At 39.0% G+C, this 17,986-nt stretch overlaps 1 protein-coding gene across 1 annotated transcript in view; it reads left to right on the top strand.

Annotated features, from left to right (window-relative positions):
* The window catches only part of BIRC6 (baculoviral IAP repeat containing 6), a 165,619-nt gene that overhangs the window by 101,607 nt on the left and 46,026 nt on the right, over nt 1-17,986 (top strand). Inside the window, exon 55 of the mRNA XM_021714362.1 lies at nt 11,414-11,624. Coding sequence (XP_021570037.1) covers nt 11,414-11,624 — 211 coding nt within the window. The remainder of the gene's footprint in view (nt 1-11,413; nt 11,625-17,986) is intronic.

Genomic DNA, 17,986 nt, shown 5'->3' with positions numbered 1-17,986 from the left:
TTCTTTTATGAAACAACTCCATTTCTTTTTTGTACCATTTTCAGAGTTAGTTGTGTTTGTTTCCAAATTTATTATTGCCAGTTTTATTGCCATTATGTGATTAAATATTATGTATCTTAGATGTTTTTATGGTATATCATGGAATGCTTTTAAAAAGACCAAATCAATCATTAAGCTGGGTTTAACAATCATTAAGCTGGATTTATGTGAGAAACTGTGAAAGTTTGTCCCTCTCTATCTATCTGTATATCTGCCTGTCGTTAGTAGGATACCCTTCAGCGTAGAGGAAGCTAGCTCTGACATGTATGGAAAACATCCACACTTTGATCTTCTGCCAAACTCTTTGACTCTGTGATGGGCATCTTCTTGTGTATAATTCCCTTGGGCTGGTAGCTGCCTTAACTGCCAATGTAATACAGGGTTGGCATGAATCCCTGAAGCAGACTTTTGACTGAGACTTGTTTGAGGAGTATTATTTGAATAAATTCAAGAATGGAACAATTGAAAGGAAGATGACAAATTGTGTATTAATCCTTAGGTTCAAAAACTGTGTCAAAGTATTAGTATAAAATTACTCATTGATGTTTTCTCTGTAGCACCTGTACATGACGTAGTATTTCTAATTACAGATTAACGTCATAGTTCTACAACAGAACAGCTAGGAACAAGGTTTTTAATGGACAGATAACGGTGATGTCTTGATGACAGAGCAATGTTTTGTCTTTTTAAATGTATAATATCAAAGAGTAGTGTGGTTTATTTACTGTTGCTTTTAAATGAATGCTTAAGATTATTCTAGGGAAAAAAATTTATATTTACTGTATTCAATGTTTATTTCAGGCTTAAAAAAAAACAACTGTATTTTGTTCAAGTATAATCTCTACAACTGTTGAACTCCTAGAGCAGAAAATACAGTTTAGGACTTGGGAGGATTTATAGCTGTAATAACTAGATATGTACTAAAAATGTAACTATCCTTTGAATAAATTAGTTTACTGGGCAAAACATATTTGTCATATGTTTGCCTTTTAATTATTTTAAGGGATTATAATTTACAGATAATTTTTATAGGAATCTTTGATTACTGTGTTTCAATAGTGTAGGGTGCAAAGTAAGAATAGATTAATTCTTGCATTGAAAATTAAGTATTTGGACCGGGTATGGTGGCTCAAGCCTGTAATCCCAACACTTTGGAAGGCTGAGGTAAGGAGATTGCCTGAGCCCACGGGTTTTAGAACAACCTGAGCAACTTGGCGAGACTTCATCTCTACAAATAAATCAAAAAATTAGCCGGGCATGGTAGTGCGCGCATGTAGTTCTGGCTACTTGGAAGGCTGAGGCAGAAGGATTGCCTGAGCCCAGGAGGTTGACACTGGGGTGGCCGTGAGTGTGCCACTGCACTCCAACCTGGGCGACAGAGTGAGACTCCAACTCAAAAAAAAAAAAAATTTGAATAATGAATTTATTTGTCATGTTAGATTTTTAGTCCACTCAAATTAACATGCCCAAAACAGATAGTATTAATTAAATTGAGGTGAGGTTTTTGTACTTTAGGGTGACATTCTTATATTTTGTGTTACTGAAATTTATCAACACTTTATTGGAACAGGAAAGTTGCATTTTCTAGTAAGGCTTAATTTTTCTATGTAGTCTTATATTTACAGTTGCTTAACTATCAAAAGATTGTGACAAAGCTTTCATTTCTTTTGAGATATTAAATACAATTCCAAGAAAGTTTAGAAAGTATTTAATGTTTGTTTCTGCTAACTAGAACTTTGTTTTCCTTAATACTTTCTTTTATTCTTATTTGTATTTTAAAGATGTAGGGTACAATTATGGATTAGGTAGATAAGTGGTCGTTGTACAAGTAAACTTTGGGTCTCCCTTTGGACCCCACTTCGCCTTGAGATCAGGTACCCTTATTGATAGTATGTGCAGCTCCCTGCCCCCCACCTGTCCCCCCGGCAGTTTCCAGCTACTGCCAATCTTTTTCTTATAGTGTTATGATTAATATTTGGGGTCTACTTATGATGAAAACATGTGGTACTCAGCTCCTTGTTTCTGTAATTCTTTCTTAGTCTTCTTTCACATACTGACTCAATTTTTCTTTCATGTATTCAGGCAGATTATTAGGAGCTTAAGTAAAACAAATCTAAATGCAAATTGATTGTGATTAATATATATTTAACATGCACTCTTAGAAAAATGCAAAAATTTTGCTTTTGTATGTTTTCAGGCAGTAGATCTTTATTGTCCACTTCCATTGCTTTATTCTTCCTAGTTTTTTCTCTGTGAAAAGTTAAATTTTAACTGGGCATGGTGGCTCAAGCCTTTCATCCCAGCACTTTGGAAGATGGAGGCGAGAGGATTGCCTGAGTCCAGGGGTTTGAGACCAGCCTGGGCAACTTGACGAGACCTCATCTCTATAATAAATCAAAACATTAGCTGGGTGTGGTGGCTCACTCCTATAGTTCTAGCTAATTGGAAGGCTGAGGCAGAGGGATCGCTGGAGCCCAGCAATGTGAGACTGTGGTGGCTGTGTGTGTGCCACTGCACTCCAGTCTGGGTAATAGAGTGACCCCAACTCAAAAACAAACAAAAAAAGAAAAGTTAAATTTTGCCTGCCCGTCATGTTACAACTTGATTCCTTAGCTGGAAGTACTGTATAGTCACTGCTGTTAGGGCAAGATAGAACCCTGGAATGTTAGTCATAATCTTTTGGAAACAGATTTTCTAAAGGACAGTCTTAGAAATCATCATTGTTAGCGCCAGGCTTTACCCTGAATGCAGTCCCTTGAAAGAGACCATCAGAGTATGGTGTAGAAATACATAAAAACAATCACCAAAAGGTTAAGTACTGTTCCAATTATGCCTAGCATGGTCAAGATAGATTCTTCTTTTTCTTTCTCTCTTGCTTCTTTACATCTTTTGCTATCATGATGACAGAAGTACTCGTTTTCCCAGAATATCTCTTTATCTAGAGAAAAAGAAAACAACTATAAACAAATCCCCAGAAAAGGTAACTTTGAGCTACGTAGGGAACTAGGAAATGCACCTGTTATATTAACCTGAACTAGGAAATGTACCTGTTAATTTCCTGCATAATTTTTAATGTTCAGTTCTGCTTTAGTCTGTGAGCATGCAGGAAGATGATAAAAATGGGTGTATTTTAATAGAATTTTAAATCTTGTGATTTAACAGTTGGACAGGATAATAAAAAATAAAATGAAAATATAGATGGTAGATGCTGCTATTTATATATTTTATATCTAGTAGCTGTAACTTTATTTTTAAAAGCCTCCATATATATCTAACTAAGCTAAAATGTAATGTAAACTGCAGTTGGTCAGGTAAGTATAATGATCATTTACCCATAAGTATAGGAATTTTTCTTACAGCTTTGTTGTGATATGATTGATATGCCAAAATGATGTGCATGCTTACGAAGACAATTTGATGAGTTTGGAACATTGACCTCTTTTTAAAGCAACCATTTTTGGGGATTGGACAGACTGGGGATTTAAGATAATTTTTCCTTTGAAGATTAGGTGATTATTGTATCATTATCTTTAGATTATTCTAGTACTGAAATTAATTCTACTTTGCTTATATTTTGAAAAAACATTGAAATTGTAGCTAAGCATGTGTATGTATGTATACATATTACATATATATATTCATGTATGTGTGTATATATGTGTGTATATACATGTATATTTTAATAAAATACTTATTTTCCCTGATTAAACACCATCACATATTTCAGTTTAAAATAATGGAGTTACTAAATATTGGAGTCTTAAGATAATTAAAAGGGAAATTCATGAGGAATACTTTGTTATCAAATGAATATATAGTCCACAGTGGTAACGAACGAACCTTTTCTCTTCATGGAGAGCTTCTGTTTACACTCAGAGAAAAAGAAGTGAACAAAACCTGGACAAACTTCATGTTTAAGACGGCAAATGTTTTTAGTATCTCCTGAGGGGCTGGGTCTTCTCTATTTATAATCCGTGGTCAATTTCACTGTAATTACTTGGTATATATTAATAGCCTCTACAAATAAGAACTAGCTCCCATTTTTAGCTCAGACTTATTTTTAGCTTTTTATATGTGCTGAATCACATATTTTGCAAAAAAAAATGCTGATGCTTATTTCTTATGTATTTTCTTCTTTTTTTTTTTTGATTTGGAGTCTCACTCTGTCACCCAGACTGGAGTGCAGTGGCCACTCCCAGCCACCGCAGCCTCAACCTGCTGGGCTCCAGCGATCCTTCCACCTCAGCCATCCAAGTAGCTGGAACTACAGGCGTGTGTTACCACGCCCGGCTCATTTTTATTTATTGTAGAGATGAGGTCTCGCCAAGTTGCCCAGGCGGGTCTCAAACCCATGGGCTCAGGCAGTCCATTCACCTCAGCCTCCCAAAGGCGCAGGATTACAGGCTGAGCCACCGAGCCCGGCTATGTATTTTCTTTTTGCTGAATCTTGACACTGCTCTGTTTCTTTTCAGCTGTTTGAAGATATTTCCCCCTTTGAAATGTTGTAGTTCTAAGTGCAGAAACATGTTGTTCCTCTACCTAGTGCGAGCCACTACTTTAAAAATGGGAAAAAATTTATTTATTGGCATATTTTTAATAATATCCCACACCTGCATCTGTAGCCGTTGTAGATGTTTCCAAGCTAGTCTGCACACCTTGTATGATTCATTAAGCAGGCACATCTGAGCTTTGGAAGGAAAATGTCTTTGCTTGTGTAGTGGTAAGCTGTGACGCCGATTCCACATGCACTTGGCACTTGCTGAGGGAAGGAGCTGCAAGTCCCACTTGCAGACACGGCAGTGCGTGACAGTGTCAGACAGGCACAGCGGAAGTGTGGCAAGGTGCTACATTGAAAGATACCCAGGGCTTCCTGATGAAGCAGAATTTAAGGGATTCAAGAAAGAAACAGCTGGTGTGCTGTTTTGTACTCCAGCAAGCAAGTTTCATTAAGGGTTTGTGAAATTTGTCCATTCATGTGGGTGCTCACTGACCATCCATACATGTTCATTTTAAGTACATGTCTTAAGAGGAGCGCATAGCTTAGCTCTCCCTAAGTTTTCCAAGTTCCCTTCTTTGGGAGAATTCAGAATCTTTAAGACAAAGCACTAGTAATCTAAAATTAGATATAGTCATGCGCTAGTTTCTAGACATAAGCATATTGCCAGATCCCCTAAAATCTTACATTAATAGAATTTAACTTAAAGATGAACATACTTGTTTATGTAACTAATTGTTGTGAAGAAAAATGCCTAAATACAAAGACTTGATTTTTTTTTTTTTTTTTTTTTTTTTGAGTCAGAGTCTCACTCTGTCACCCAAGCTGGAATGCAATGGTATGCTCATGGCCATGACAATCTTGACCTGCTGGGCTCAGGCAGTCCTTCACCTCAGCTTTCCAAGTAGCTGGAACTACAGGTGTGCACTACCACACCCAGCTAATTTTTCTTGATTTATTGTAGAGATGAGGTCTCGCCAAGTTGCCCAGGCTGGTCTCAAACCTGTGGGCTCAGGCAATCCTCTTAACCTCGGCCTTCAAAAGTGCTAGAATTATAGGCATGAGCCGCCACGCCTGACCTAAAACTTGATATTTTTAGTTTAAAATGCAGAAACTTGCTATTTTAAGATATTTTAAGAAGTGACTCTGTAATGAAACTTGTTTTAAGTTCTTTGTAAACTAGACACACAGTTTTGTTTCTCATATTGTTTGGACTATTCCCAACCTTATTGGCCAGTGCTAATTACCTGTTTCCATGACTTTGTCTCCGTTCTTCCTGATGAACAGAGGATTTTCTGTTTGTGTAACGCAAGCTTCTCAGTTGGCCTCTCCCACTGTCAGCACAGTAGAATAAAAGGAAATACCATGTTTCATTTACTTTAGAAGAGCTATCTTATTTTTCTGTGCCCATATACTTACATGTGAGTAGAATGTACCCATATCCTGTCATTTCTTTTAATATAACACCTTGTGCTTTATAAATTGACTTGTGAGTATTATATTTTCTAATTAATATTTGTTAATTATTAAATTTGAAATAATTTAATGTAATTTTATTATTATTATTTTTTTTTTTTTTTTGAGTTGGAGTCTCACTCTGTCACCCAGACTGGAGTGCAGTGGCCGCTCCCGGCCACCGCAGCCTCGACCTGCTGGGCTCCGGCGATCCTTCCGCCTCAGCCTTCCGAGTAGCCGGAACTACAGCCATGTGCTACCACGCCCGGCTAGTTTTTTTTTTTTTCTTGGATTTATTGTAGAGATGAGGTCTCACCAAGTTGCCCAAGCTGGTCTCAAAACCCTGGGCTCAGGCAGTTCTCTCACCTCGGCCTCCCAAAGTGCTGGGGTCACAGACGTGAGCCACTGCACCCAGCCAATGTTATTAATATTTTATTTGGACTTTTTCAGTCATAAATTGTATTCTAGTCTTTTTTAAAAATCAGCCTTTTTTTAGTCATTTCTGGGATTATCTTTTGTGTTTATATGAAGCATTAATTATTTCCAAATTTTAAAAATTTGAAGTTAGTAAACATATGTGCTTACAGATTTGTGGTAACCCCCTCTTTCCTTACTGAATTTAGACTATCCTCACCGTTATTTGTATAATCTAGAGGAGGTTTGTCGTTTTGTGTTTTTTCTTGCACTTGATAATGTCACAGCCATTTAACTTTTTAAAAAATCAGCATGTCCTCTTGTGTTGCTTGTGTTCTTATATAATTTTCTCTCAAAACTATAATTTTACTTCATACAGGTTTTTAATTAATGAACTTTATTTTTTAATGCACTTTTAGATTTACAGGAAATGGAGCTGATGGCACGAAATTCCCATAGAGACAATTCCTACCTGCAGTTTCTCTTATTCACGACTTGCGTTAGTGTGGCACATGTGTTATACTTAATGAACTTATAGTGATATGTTATTTTTAGCTAAAATTTGTAGTTTAAATTAGAGTTTGCTCTGTGTTGTACAGTTCAGTGCGGTTTGACAAATGCACGGTGTCCTGTACTGTACCATTAAGGGACATGCCGAAGTCCTCCCTGCCCTGGTATCCTTTTCATCCCTCACCCCCTTCCCTGCCCTCAAGCCTCTGGCAACCACTGTTCATCCTACTGTCAGAGGTGTGCCTTTTCCAGAAGGTCACATGGTAGGAATCATGCACTATGCAGCCTTTTCAGATTGACTTCTTCAATTTAGTATATACATTTAACTTTCCTCTGTGTGTTTTCATGGCTTGATGGCTCATTTCTTTTTATTACTGACTTTATTGATTTACAAATTTGTTTATTCATTTACCTCTTGAAGGACATCATGGTTGCTTCCAGTTCGGGGCAGTTAAGAATAAAACTACTATAAACATTCATGTACAGGTACCTCCCCCCTCCTTGTTCCATTAGTCTACTTGTCTGTTCTTTCACTAGTACCATGTTGTCCTAATTGTTATAACTTTATAGTCACATTGTATCAGTTCTCTGAGTTTATTGATCTTCAGTATTGTGTTGGCTATTCTAGGTATTTTGCCTTTCTGTATGACCTTAATCACTTGATCGGTAACCACAAAGTAACTTGCTGGAGTTTTGATTGGGGCACTTGTGCTGTTCTCATTCTCTCTGTATGCTACATGGCAGAGGCTTGACAAGAGAGGTATGTGCATGACTTGGTAAATGAGCTTGTAACGCAGTGCAGGTAGAAATCTTTGGCTTTCTGGCCACATTTATATCACCATCAATTTTAATCTTTCAACTACTTACATGTAGAAATGGAAACCATTCGAAACTTCTGTGGAATAGGGAAGACTTTCCTAAGGCTTCATTCTTTCGCCAATCCCAGATTGAAAGAGGCTGTATGATTGTGCATTCACGTCTCTGTTTTCATATATTTGAAAATTAAGCATGATTGTAAAATGTTTTTAAAACACATTTGCTTTTACTCACATACAGTGTAGTGCTATAAGAGCAGTTGAAGAAAATAAATACTCCAGTATTGAAAGGAGCAAACGTATGTGAACGAGTGCTTAACTAAAAAGAAAAAAAAAATTAGTGACAGCTTTAATGAGAGACAGTTTATATATCCTACAATTTCCATTTAAAGTATACAATTCCTTGATTTTTATCATATTCTCAGTTGCGTACAGCTGGCACACAGTTTATTTTAGAGCCCTTTTTATCACCTCAGGAAGAACCTCCATACCCTTAAGCTTCTGCCCCCCAGCCCTGAGCAGCCAGTGGTCTACTTTCTGTCTGTGTAGAATTGTCCTTTCTGAGCATTTTGTATAAATGGAATCGTATAATATGTGATCTTATTAATTATCTTTTTTTCACTCACATATGTTCAGGGTTCGCCAGTGTTGTTGCATGTATCAGTGCCTGATAACTTTTTAGGACTAAATAATATTTCCATTATATGGATACATACCGCATTTCTGTCAGTTGGTGGACACTTAGGTTGTCTGTACTGTGGCTATTATAAAAATGTGTCTGTGAACATTGGCATACAAATACCTATTGATGTTCCTGCTTTTAGTCCTTTGGGCACATACATAGGAGTGGAATTGCTGGGTCACATGATACCTCTAAGTTATTAACTGACTTTTCTTTTCTTTTCTTTTTTGGTAGAGGCAACGTCTTGATATGTTGCCCAGGCTGGTCTTGAACTCTTGGGCTCAAGCAATTCTCTCTCCTTGGCCACCCAAAGTGCTGAGATTAGAGGCCTGAGCCACCGCACCCAGCCAATCTGACTTTTTAAATTTCAACCTTCTTAGTGAGTGTGAGATGGTGTTTCACTGTGGTCTTGCTTTGCATTTCCCTGCTAATGATGCCAAGCATCTTTTCCTATGCTCATTGGCTCTTTGTGTATCTTTTCTGGAGAAATACCTATTCAGATCCTCTATCCCATGAGAGGGGACTGAGTAGGAGAAGGAAGCGTTGTCTTCTCAGCCACGCTTGGCTCCACCTTAGCCACAGCAGCGCCCACCTTGAAGCTCTGGGGAGAGGGGCCCTGGTTCCTGCCTGGAACCGGTGGGGTGGATTTTCTTTCCCCCGAGCTCAACTTGGGGAGGCATGGATCAGCATCTTGGTTCAGATACCATAGGCTTTTGCTTTTCTAACCGAGTTTCAGATTTTCTTTTTTTTTTCTTTTTTTTTTTTTGAGTTGGAGTCTCACCCTGTCGCCCAGACTGGAGTGCAGTGGCCTCTCCCGGCCACTGCAGCCTCCACCTGCTGGGCTCCGGTGATCCTTCTTCCTCAGCCTTCCAAGTAGCCAGAATTACAGGCATGTGCTACCACGCCCGACTGATTTTTTGATTTATCGTAGAGATGAGGTCTCATCAAGTTGCCCAGGCGGGTCTTGAACCCGTGGGCTCAGGCAGTCCACTCACCTCAGCCTCCCAAAGGCGCGGGATTACAGGCTGAGCCACTGAGCCCGGCTTGAGTTTTTTTAAGTAAATATTTCTTCACTTGCTTTATGCGCTTAGCACCATTTCCAGAGACTTTAAATTGCTTTGCCTTTGAAGAATATTTACCAGTCTCACCGGAGAGCAGATCTGTGGAGCTCCTCACTCTCATGCCAGCAAGGAAGATTGGGTTCTCATATGCTTTGTGCAATATTTCAAGCTCTCTTACTAACCAAGCATGCTCTGTTCTTACAGTGGGATACTTTGCATCCATTAATTTCTCAAAAGCAAAAACCATGTACCTTGTAATTGGTGGAAAGAGGAGGTTAGACCCTGCTGAGCATCTCATGTTTTTAAAATCCAACACACACTAAGTGTATGGCATCATGTGCTTCTCTCTGTAATGCTTTCGTGTTTAAACTTCAGTTTCCTTCAGAGTCCTCCCCGTGATGCAGTGCACCTATCAAGGCATCTTTTCCACTGTTCCGAAATTTTTTAACTCGTCAATTTTGATGATTTTCAGTGCTTCTGCTGCTTTTTTGTTTCACCTCTTCCACATCAGCAAAACATTTCCCTTTGAGGACTTTTTTTATGTAGGGAAACAAAAGAGTTGCTCGGTATGAGATTGGGTGTACAGTGAGGGTAGGGTACAAGGTTCATACTGTTTTTAGTCTAAAACTGCCAAACACTCAGCGTGGTTTGGTCAGGGTACTTGTAAATCCCCCTCAATCACTGAGGTTGATTGCAGCCTCTCACAGCAACGCTAGCTGGTACAATGATGCTGATGGGTTCCTAGAAAACTAACCAAGTGTGGGAAGTCTGTAGTACAAGAGGGCTGCCCTCTAAAAGATAATTCTGGGTTTTCTTTGGGTCCTCTTCTTGTAGAATGGTTGTTGTTCAGTAACTTATTGGAAAAGGGAAAAGGGTGTCAGGGCCTTAGGTCACATGATTCACAAAAGTAAATTCCAGTTGTGATACGGCCATGCAAACTGACAAAACATCGTACAAGCCTTAGAAGCAATATATGCTCCTAGAGTAATGAACCCATTCTTACATATGCAATTTAAAGAAAAAATTCCATTTGACTTATGGCTAGTAATTGAAAGTTAGTATAATCAACATTTTCTTTTTGGCTACAAGGAAGGTGGTTTGTTGAAATAGACTCTTGATAAACTGCAATGCTGTCTTTCTTTTTATGTAAGATATAATGACTTCATCGTTATAATTTAATTAAGAATATATTTCCACTTTATACTAATAAATGTATTTATTGCTATAATATATTATCTGACTCTTTAATCATCTCTCTATATAATATAACTAGCTATTTAGTTAACATTTCTTGTTCTTTGTCCAACTCAGTACCTTATCCATTTTATGGTTTTCAAAAGTGACCATTATTATACTTTGAACATTGGTGCCACATAGGCTTCTGTTGCGTTAGTCTATGTACTAATTAATTTGTCCCTTGAACAACGGGGGGGGGGGGTTAGTGTTGCCAACCCCCCACACAGTCAAAAATCCCTATATAACGTTACTTTCCCAAAACTTAACTACCAGTAGCCTGCTGTTGACTTGGAAGCCTTACTGATAACATCAACAGTCTCTTGATATGCATTTTGATATTGTATGTATTATGTACTGTATTCTTATAATAAGGTGAGCTAGAGAAGAGAAAATGTTGCCAAGGAAATCATAAGGAAGAGAAAATGTATTTCCCACTTATTAAGTGGAAGTGGATCATCATGAAGGGCTTCATCCCCCTCGTCTTCATGCTGGGGGGTGGGGGAGAGAGAAGGAGGAAGAGGATGGTTGGTCTTGCTGTCTCAAGTGGCAGATGCAAGAGAAATTCTACATGGAAGTGGGCCCTTGCAGCTCAAATGCGTGTTGTTCAAGACTCAGCTGTAACCTTAGGATCCAGGTAAAAGCTACATTGCCATGGACTTTTGTACTGCACACATTCTCACCTTGTGCTTTCCCCCCCTCCTTATAGTTCTGGACATGGCGAGACATGTGCCACTCTATCGGGCTCTGCTGGAATTGCTCCGGGCCATTGCTTCTTGTACGTCCATGGTGCCCCTACTGTTGCCTCTTTCAACAGAGAATGGGGAAGAGGAAGAAGAACAGTCAGAGTGTCAAACGTCTGTTGGTACATTATTAGCCAAAATGAAGACCTGCGTTGATACCTACACCAACCGTTTAAGGTACTATATACGTTCATTTCTCTTGACTTTGCCTCTAACAATATATATATTTTTAAACTCTCCGGGTGTTTTTGGTTTTCAGTGACATACAGCATTTGAACACACACACATAGCAAACAATATATAAATGTACAAAGAAAGAATATCCATCCAGATCCTGTGAATAAGAAACACTTATTCACAGTGTCTTCTCAGACATCTCCCTGTGTGATTGTATAGCTGTAAGTATGATGTTTTCTTAAATGCTGTCACAGTGTGCCTGTTGAACAAATGAGTGCTAGTTTCACTCAGTATTCATATCAGAAACATCTTTCAGTGTCAATAAATACATATCACTGACATTATTCTAAATATTTCTAATTCCCTATTGCATATAGATGCTATATTTTACTTAACCATTTTTTAGTGAATTATAGGTTATTTTTAGTTTATAATAACCTCATACATCTCTCTGGGCTTGTAGAAATCTCTGTAGGGTAGAATTCTAAAAGTAAAGTTTTTGAGTGTATGGATTACTTCTGTTTTATTTTTATATTTGTTAAAATTCATGCTGTAAACTTTAGAAGTTAAAAGAGTCAGTATTTGTTTAGAATTTATAATAAAGTTGAATGTTTATCCTTATGGGAAATTGAATTTTTAAGTTCCTTTTAGTTTGTTTATACCTTAGCAGTCTCAGAAGATGAGTTCTATTATCAAAAACTCTTTTTTTTTTTTTTTTTTGAGTTGGAGTCTCACTCTGTCGCCCAGACTGGAGTGCAGTGGCCGCTCCCGGCCACCGCAGCCTCGACCTGCTGGGCTCCGGTGATCCTTCCGCCTCAGCCTTCCGAGTAGCCGGAATTACAGGCATGCGCTACCACGCCCGGCTGATTTTTTGATTTATTGTAGAGATGAGGTCTCGCTGCCCAGGCGGGTCTCGAACCCGCGGACTCATGCAATCCACTCACCTCAGCCTCCCAAAGGCGCGGGATTACAGGCTGAGCCACCGAGCCCGGCTCAAAAACTCTTTTAAAGTAACCTAGAAAACCTTTTCCTTTCTCTAGCAGAATCTGTTCAGTGGTTAAAAGTTTTCCTTAAAGATTGCCTAATTCTGACTTTTAAGGCACTTATACTGCTAATGGAAGTTTACTCCTTTGTCAGTTGCCTTTGAGACAGTTAATGTTCTTTACCATCTTTGTGCTATATTTGCTTCACTTGATTTTGCTTTTTTTTTTTTTTGAGTTGGAGTCTCATTCTGGCACCCAGGCTGGAGTGCGCTGACACTCTCACAACTACTGTAACGTCATCCTGCTGGGCTCAGGTGATCCTTCTGCCTCAGCCTTCCAAGTTGCTGGAACTGCAGGCATGCGCCACCACACTTAGTTAATTTTTTGATGTATTGTAGAGATAAGGTCTCGCCAAGTTGCCAGACTGGTCTCAAGCCCATGGGTTCAGGCAGTCCTCTCACCTTGGCCTCCCAGAGTGCTGGTATTATAGACGTGAGGCACTGCGCCTAGACTGATTTTGCTTATTTTTTAAGAACCTACAACAGTATAGGTCAAAAGATGCCAGAGAATTTGTCACTTTACCTTTGAGGGAACAATCAGCTTATCAGATAATCCTGGTTTTGTTGGATTAATGTGTTGTCATTATCACTTTGAAAACTTAATAGCAGCCGGACTTGGTGGCTCAGCCTGTAATCCCGCGCCTTGGGAGGCTGAGGTGAGTGGATTGCCCTAGCCCGCGGGTTCGAAATCCGCCTGGGCAACTTGGTGAGACCTCATCTCTACAATAAATTGAAAAAAAAATCAGCGAGGCGTGATAGCGCATGCCTGTAATTCTAGCCACTCGGAAGGCTGAGGCGGAAGGATCGCCGGAGCCCAGCAGGTTGAGGCTGCGGTGGCCGGGAGTGGCCACTGCACTCCAGTCTGAGCCACAGAGTGAGACTCCAACTCAAAAAAAAAAAAAAAGAAAGAAAGAAAGAAAACTTAATAGCTCATTGCCAGACAGTGAAAATCCTAAGGTAGAGAAAATATTAAAATAAGAGCCAGTTGGTACGGACATAAAAAGCTATAGAGTCACATGAGTCTGTTACTAGGGAAAGAAAATATAAGGTATATTTTCTTTGATAGTATGACTTTTTTTTGTGGTAGAGAATTGTGTTATATTTGGTTCCATTCTGTCTTATAGTCCCCAAAAGTCTTTCTGACTCGTAACTTAGGAAGTCACTGTCATTAGATAAGAATAGTGTGGTATCATAATTGAACTGAACATCTGATTGTCTAATTGAGCCAATGTCTCCTTAAGACATATCTAATAGACCATCCTGTTCCCTGCCCTGGCCATCTGTGTTCCTTACTCCTATATGATCAACATGTCATTCTTGACAAATCAGTTAGTATAATATACACTGAGCTTTGAAATTGCCCTCACATCTTTTTAGGGGAAATCTTGCCCAGTATTTCTGTACCTTATATTTCTGTGTTTTGAGCTGATTATGTTAGCTAAACATTGAACATTTATAAAGCTTTGAGTGTTTTTTTACCCAGAAGTATTTTATTTCTTAGATGAAAAATTGTATAATGATTTAGAATATTATTACGTTGGTTAAAAACAGCATCACAAATTTATAGTGTTATAAATGTGAAAATTAAACCAGTAAAATAGGAATATCTTTCTTTAAACTTTATATTTCCTTAAGTATAATTTCTGTTATGTCCTGAAAAAATGGAGTTACAGAGTATTGAATTCTGAGATAATCATAGAAGATCCTTATTGCAAGGAATTTGGACACCTTCAGTGCCTCTTTGGTCTGTTTTTTTCCTTAAATTAATATATTTCCTGTTCACATAACATACTGTATAACTTTTTTGAAAAAAATCTTGACTTCTGTATAAGATGTACTAATTAATTCACTCTGAAAACTTAATTTCAGATCAAGGATAACTGAGCTTCATTTAACTTTTTATTCTCTATTTGATTTCCTGGAAAAACTGGAGCTCTGTGTTTTTCTATTTGATTAACTGGAAAAACTGCTCTTTAAATCCTTTCATTCTTTCTTCAACCAGAAAAAAACCTACTTCAGACTTACAAAGTATGAACCAATAAAACATGTGTATGGAGTTCATAATAATGGTTCACAAAACTTGCTCATTTCAATGATGTTATCTGTACAGTGGTCCTGTGCAGTAACTATTTTTAGTAGCTCTGGTGTACTGATGAAGATGAAGACACTCAGGTGTGTTTTATGTTAGGGACTTGATCATGCTTTTAGTTGAGCCCCTCATGGCCTCTGTTACCCTGTGCAGCCTGTGTTAGGAAAAGAAGTCAGTGAAGACATCTGTTATTGCATCCCGACTTTCCTTTCAAGGGTTGTGCATTGAAAATTCATTTTCAACCTCACAGAGAGTAAAATCTATACTTTTCCATCCTGTCAAGACTCAAGATGTATTTCTTTTCAATATAATAGAGCTCACAAAATAATCCAATTTCCTATAGAACTTCTATCCGCAGAAACTGACCTAAGTTTAATTTTAACAGTTTCAAATGAAGTGCAAAGCGTCCTCTCCCACCCTCCTGTCTGCCTCACCCCAAATTCTATTTCACAAAAACCCTGGAGTATTCTAAGGAGGATTAAGGAAGATATGTTTTGTTTATGCATCGCTTTTAGGATATCTTTTAGTGCTTTTTTAGGGTTTGGAATTATGACTTTAAGTATTACACACTCAGAAAATTATTACAATTTTTTAATCTCTATTCTCGCTAAGAAATCTAAGCATGAATAAAGTACATGTATGTGGTATAGGTTTTTTTAAAAAAGTAATACAGAGCAAGTAATCGTTTGCTGATTATATATTTTAATGCCTTTTCCCCCGTACCTTCCTTCTCTTTTGTTATTTCTTTACCAAGCATACACAGAAGACTTGGATTTTATTTCTTCAAATGAAATTTTTTTGAATTTAACTCTTTGATCATCTTAGATAAAGAAAAAATAGCCGGGCTCGTGGCTCAGCCTGTAATCCCGCACCTTGGGAGGCTGAGGTAAGTGGATTGCCTGAGCCCATGGGTTCGAGACCTGCCTGGGAAACTTGGTGAGACCTCATCTCTTCAATAAATCAAAAAATTAGCTGGGTGTGGTAGCGCGCACCTGTAATTCCAGCTACTTGGAAGGCTGAGACGGCAGGATTGCCAGAGCCCCAGCAGGTCGAGGCTGCAGTGGCCGGGAGCGGCCACTGCACTCCAGTCTGGGCGACAGAGTGAGACTCCAACTCCAAAAAAAAAGAAAAAAGAAAAAATAGATGTGCTATGTACTCTGAAGATCTCTAGGAATGACCATGATTTTCATTGAAATTATTTTGTGTGGCCGGACACAGTGGCTCACACCTATAATTCCAGCACTTTGGGAGGCCAAGGTGAGAGGATTGCCTGACCCACAGGTTCAAGACCAGCCTGGGCAATATGGTGAGACCTTATCTCTATAATAAATCAAGAAAAATTAGTCGGGCACGGTGGAACATGCCTGTGGTTCCAGCTACTTGAGGACTGAGGCGGAAGGATCGCCTGAGCCCAGCAGATTGAGGCTGCAGTGGCTGTGAGCATGCCACTGCACCCCAGCCTGGGTGACAGAGTAAGACTACGACTCAAAAAAAAAAGAAAAAGAAAGAAATTATTTTGTGTATGTTATATTTAGAATTTTTGTTTTCTTTTAGGAATGAGAAAAATTAAAGAAAATGTTTTGACCAAATACAAAGAATAAGTTTACTGTCACTGGTGGGAATAACCTAGTTGAGATGATCCTATCTTGAAATTGTTATATCTGGAGACTGGTACCTAAACCCAGTTATTTTGATCTAATAATTGAAAAAACGAAGGAGATTCTGTAGGTTAGTGTTCCCAAGCCTGAACCCTTTTCTATAAGAGGAAATGGAAGGGTATCATAGAGCTGGAAAGGCAGATCATTCATCTGGCAGGTATCTGCTTTGTACGTGGGAAATGCAGTGCCTGATTATAAGAAAGATCTGGCCTGGTCACAAAAGCATTACTGATTTATTCACTTAATAGATGCTGATTGAATGTTCATGGCACATAACAAGAAAATTGAGTTTTCTTTCTTTTTTTTTGAGTTGGAGTCTCACTCTGTTGCCCAGACTGGAGTGCAGTGGCCGCTTCCGGCCACCACAGCCTCGACCTGCTGGGCTCCGGCGATCCTTCCGCCTCAGGCTTCCAAGTAGCTGGAACTACAGGTGTGCGCTGCCACGGCTGGCTAATTTTTTTTGATTTATTGTAGAGATGAGGTCTCGTCAAGTTGCCCAGGCGAGTTGAGTTTTCTTTCTAAGGGGCTAACATATACGAGGGGGACCCAAAAAATCCCGAGATCTACCTATAAAAAATTGTGTATTTATTGTTACATGTTTAAACTTCATTCACCTTAAAGTACTCTTCGTTGGATGCAGCACACCTTTTAAGATGCTTTTTCCACTGCTCAAAGCAGCTTTTGAACTCAAATTTGGGTGCTTTGTAGTGCTTTTGCTGTTTTTTGTTTCACCTCTTCCACATCAGCAAAATGTTTCCCTTGGAGGACTTTTTTAATCTGGGGAAACAAAGAAGTCTCCCGGGATGAGATCAGGTGACTAGAGAGGGTAGGGCATGGGGGTCATGTATGGGCAGTGTGTTGTCATGGTAGAAAAACCAGTCACCTGTTTGCCACCAAAAAATTCGCTGAAGCTGAACTCAGCCTCTCACAACACTAGCTGGTACACTGATGCCAATGGAGTTCTAGAATACTTATCTAGCAGGGGAAGCCAGTACTACAAGGGGTCTTCCTTCCAAAAGATAATTTTTCTTTCTTTTTTCTTTTTTTGGTCCCTCCTCAAGAATGGGGGGAATAATAAGCAGGCAGTTTTAATAACATCATATATGGCATGTTAGGAGTACCAGACACTACAGGGAAACCAATCCAGGTTTGGAGGCATAAAGAATAAGTAGATTTTATTTTATTTTTATTTTATTTTTTTTGAGTTGGAGTTTCACTCCGTCACCCAGACTGGAGTGAAGTGGCCGCTCCCGGCCACTGCAGCCTCGACCTGCTGGGCTCCGGCGATCCTTCCGCCTCAGCCTTCCAAGTAGCTGGAACTACAGGCGCGCGCTACCACGCCCGGCTAATTTATTTATTTATTTATTTTTTAATTGTAGAGATGAGGTATTGCTGCCCAGGCGGGTCTCAAACCCGCAGTCTCAGGCAATCCACTCACCTCAGCCTCCCAAAGAAAGGCGTGGGATTACAGGCTGAGCCACCATGCCCGGCTGAATAAGTAGATTTTAATTGAATGAAGAGCTGCACGGGATGGAGTCCAGGCTGTGAAAGCAACATGAGCAGAGAAGGAAAG

Source organism: Carlito syrichta, unplaced genomic scaffold (assembly GCF_000164805.1).
Source record: "Carlito syrichta isolate Samal-C Ts95f unplaced genomic scaffold, Tarsius_syrichta-2.0.1 Scaffold305633, whole genome shotgun sequence".
Classification (NCBI taxonomy): domain Eukaryota; kingdom Metazoa; phylum Chordata; class Mammalia; order Primates; family Tarsiidae; genus Carlito; species Carlito syrichta.
Note: the sequence above shows the minus strand (reverse complement) of the source record. Positions and strands in the feature narration are given on the sequence as shown.